Consider the following 3,574-nt stretch of genomic DNA (forward strand, 5'->3'; position numbering starts at 1 on the left):
TGTAATTGCGCTCGACCTGGTAATCCACTAATCCTAACGATCTCCTTCTCCATTGCATTGCAATGGCAGCCACATGCGAGACGGACCTTGTTCTCAGAGCAAAGGACAAAGTGTACATCCATACAGTCTCTCTCGCAGAAAGGCCAAAGTCTGCACCTGCGTGCTTGCTAGTCTACTGGGATGGTACAGAAGATGCACATGCAAGCGCTTTCGTATTAGACCCTCTCGATCAATGGTTGAATAACAGTCGGGCCTTGTTTAATTGCTTGTGTAAACTTTTTAAAAATGAAATTTTTTCACATTTGAAGTATTAAATATAAACTAATCACAAAATTAATTATAGAACTTGTCTGTAAACTACAAAACGAATTTATTAAGACTAATTAATCAGTCATTAGCACATGGTTACTGTAACAATTTAGTGTCTAATTATACTCTAATTAGACTCATTAGGTTTGTCTCGTAATTTACAAACAAACTATGCAATTAGTTTTTTATTTCATTTAGGTTTAATACTTCATGCATGTAAGATTCTCATTTGATGTGATAGTTTTGGAATTTTGAATTTTGCAACTAAATTAGGCCTTGGATTCAGAGCAGCATAAAGCTAGAGAAGCCATAGAGGACTAATGCATCGGGAAACGGATCCATCTGTCAACGACACAAAACGAACCACATCAAAATTTAAGATTAAAATTTTACTCGCTTTAATAATATATAATAGGTATAGATATAGATATATCCTGCTACAAAAAGGATAGCTATTCTTAAACATTCAAAACGACTGGTTCATATGAAATGAGGGACCAAGCGACTGTAACTTCCATCTTACAAAAACCAGTATCAAGCCTGCCATAGCTTCTCTTCGATTCCTGAGGTGCGAAAACCCATTCATCATCCGCAATAATTTTTTTTACTTTTAGATGTCTCCCAACCCCATGACTTCACATAAACCTTCAGCGTTCCTCTCTTTGCAACAGAAACAACACGCCGTGAAAGCTCGATCTCGCCATCACTGGTAACAAGCACTTTCTCACGTCTAGAATCAAGCAAGACGATTTTCTGGTTATCAATGGTTCTGAAACCCTTTTCACGAACTCCAGTGCTAAAGGCAGCAAATTGGCCGCAACAACTGTCTGGCCATGAACCATCAATGACACGCACAAATATTGTGGCCTCCACAGATTCAACAATATGGCCAACTGCAAACTCCAAAGTTCTAACCTTGCTAGTTTTATAACGGCGAAACTGGTACGAATATCGTGTGCCTTGTCTACCAAATAATCGCACAGCTAGAAAGCTCAACTCTTTATCCTCGGATTCAGTAGGGCCCTTGATTGTCAGCTTAACCTCAACGGTGACATAAGGCGGCAACACAACAGCACGGGTTGGACCTGTCAGTACTAAATATCGATCCTGCAGACAACAACACGAATAAATAAGAGGTATACACATGAAAGAACAATGAGGTAAACATTGAGAAGCATAATTAAACAAAAGGAACACAAAGTGTGTAGCGTGAACGATGTAACCACGCTACAAATGAAGGTTGTTTGCCAATGCCTTGTAAACAAATGAACATTTTAAGGCCCAAATAGGAGTGCTAGAAACTAGAAGTGGTTCCTAAGCGAATGAGCTACCGTTCAGCTGGTGGGATTCGACTCCCGATTCACGCAAAAAGATCCCCTCGCTCGTCCCAGCCAAAGCACGGGACATGGCACAACCCAATCTCATGGGGTCTTAGTGCCACTGTGTAAGGGTGGGGCGGGGGTTCGGGGGTTTTCTTGGCCTGCTTGTGTGCTCGGGGTCAGTCATACCCTCCGCTGATCGAACTTTTTTTATAAGTGGTTCCTAAGGGCACAGAGTTACTAGGCTCTCATTCAGAGGTCGGATGAAAAGTTGCAGGCAGTCTTCCCCAGCTTCCCCACTATACTTGACATTTGACGACATGCATCTAATCCCATATTCCCATATTAGATAGGTAAGAACTTTAGTCAATGTTCTGACTTAAGTAATTAGTTGAGCCAAACATGTATGATTCAGTTTTAATAGCTAGTGGAATTTGACTTGTGTTCTGCTAGGAACGCTATTTTATTTTCACATGCTAGGAAACGGTTATTTGCGAGCATGTATAAGCCTAGCAGACCCATGACATATGACCAGTTTTTATTATATTATGCCAGTCATATGTTCTTCTCATATGTTTACACATAGGTTGAGCTGTCAATCTACACGATTCCAATGCAACGAAAATGGATGCCAATTCTGTGTGCATCTGAGCCATGACAGAAAACAACGAAATTTGATCAACGTATATATATCAAGCTCTCTTCTGCTCATGAAAGTAGTCATTTATGGAAATTGCTGATTGCAGAACCTACAGTAATTAACTCAACCTCATGCCTGCATGGCTATGGCAATTAGGAACCGCACACAGGTGCATAATAAATTTCATGGGAAATTAAGATGCCTGTGTTAGGCAGCACATCAAGAACCAAATAAAATGATGATTGGCAAGTGTGAATATGAATACCTTTTCAGTGAGAGTTTGGCAGTTGTTCCTCGTGCGGCTGAAGATAATTTTGCGATTCTTGTCAATGGAGTCACGTACGGCGACAAAACCAAACACATCCAGTGGCCACTGTAAGCCCCTTTTTATTCCAGCAACCTTGACTGAAAAGACCTGTAGAGTGCCCATGGGGAACGCAGTGTAACCAGGTGCTGGCTCATCTGTAAAACGCATGGGGCAGAGCCTTGCTGCATGATAGTTGTAGGAGATATCAGATGAGTTAAGATTGATCAGATAACAGCAGACTAATAACAACAGCAGTGACAAAATCAAGATTGCTTATCAGAGAACCAATCCTAGTTACGTTACTAATGGAAAACTTACTGGTGTCATCGAATGAACCAAAGCGAGCGGAATACCGAGCTATCCACTCGTCGCGAAACTGGCTAGCAACCCAGGCTTCATAGTCTGATCCTATCACCTCTAGATCCTCCTCGTTTGGCTCTTCCACCTTCTCAGATCCCCGCACCCCAGTTCCACCCTCACACGCTCCATCGTCGCCTCGTCAGCCAGCTGAGCCTTCCTCACCCTCCACAACGCGGTTCCCTCGTTTTCCCCCCGCATGCCGAGAATGTCATCGATCTCCACTCCCAAGATGGTGCATGGGCCACGACGGGCGTCCGCCTCCCTCGCCAGCGCCTCCTCTTCCTCCGGGGACAGCGACACCGTCTCATCTTCCGCTTCCATCCTCTTATTCGCCGACGCCGACGCCTCCACAACCCGATTCCGCGCGCGCGGCGCGGCGCTGCTCGGGTTTCCCCCCTCTGCTGGGGGGTTTTACATTTTTACCATTATAACGAATGACACTCATCAGATTATCATCTTTATATTGGCACCTACAACTATACCAGCAGAGAGAAGTTTAACTTACAATTTTACCACTTTTGCACATGTGGCAAGCCACGCAGGCATGACACGCTGGCACCCAGTCAGCTCGCTGGTGTCAAATGTCCTTCCTACCCCTAACCTCCTCTCTCTCACTCCCTCTCCAACAGCTGGGTCATG

The 3,574-nt window shown here is 43.7% G+C and overlaps 1 protein-coding gene across 2 annotated transcripts; it reads right to left on the reverse strand.

The window, feature by feature from the left end:
- Window positions 1-677: 677 nt before the first annotated feature.
- On the reverse strand, window positions 678-3,326 carry LOC120693637. Of its 2 annotated transcripts, none has more exons than XM_039977021.1 (3): window positions 2,894-3,326; window positions 2,534-2,753; window positions 678-1,416 (listed from the first exon to the last, which is right to left on the reverse strand). In XM_039977021.1, exons 2-3 carry the CDS (start codon window positions 2,741-2,743, stop codon window positions 895-897), a joined length of 732 nt encoding a protein of 243 aa, XP_039832955.1. In that variant the 5' UTR covers window positions 2,744-2,753; window positions 2,894-3,326; the 3' UTR covers window positions 678-894. The 2 variants fall into 2 exon arrangements, with proteins under 2 accessions (XP_039832955.1, XP_039832954.1); XM_039977020.1 differs by having other exon boundaries at window positions 680-1,416; window positions 2,534-2,757.
- Window positions 3,327-3,574: the final 248 nt, after the last annotated feature.

The sequence above is a fragment of the Panicum virgatum genome, chromosome 2K, assembly GCF_016808335.1.
Source record: "Panicum virgatum strain AP13 chromosome 2K, P.virgatum_v5, whole genome shotgun sequence".
NCBI lineage: Eukaryota > Viridiplantae > Streptophyta > Magnoliopsida > Poales > Poaceae > Panicum > Panicum virgatum.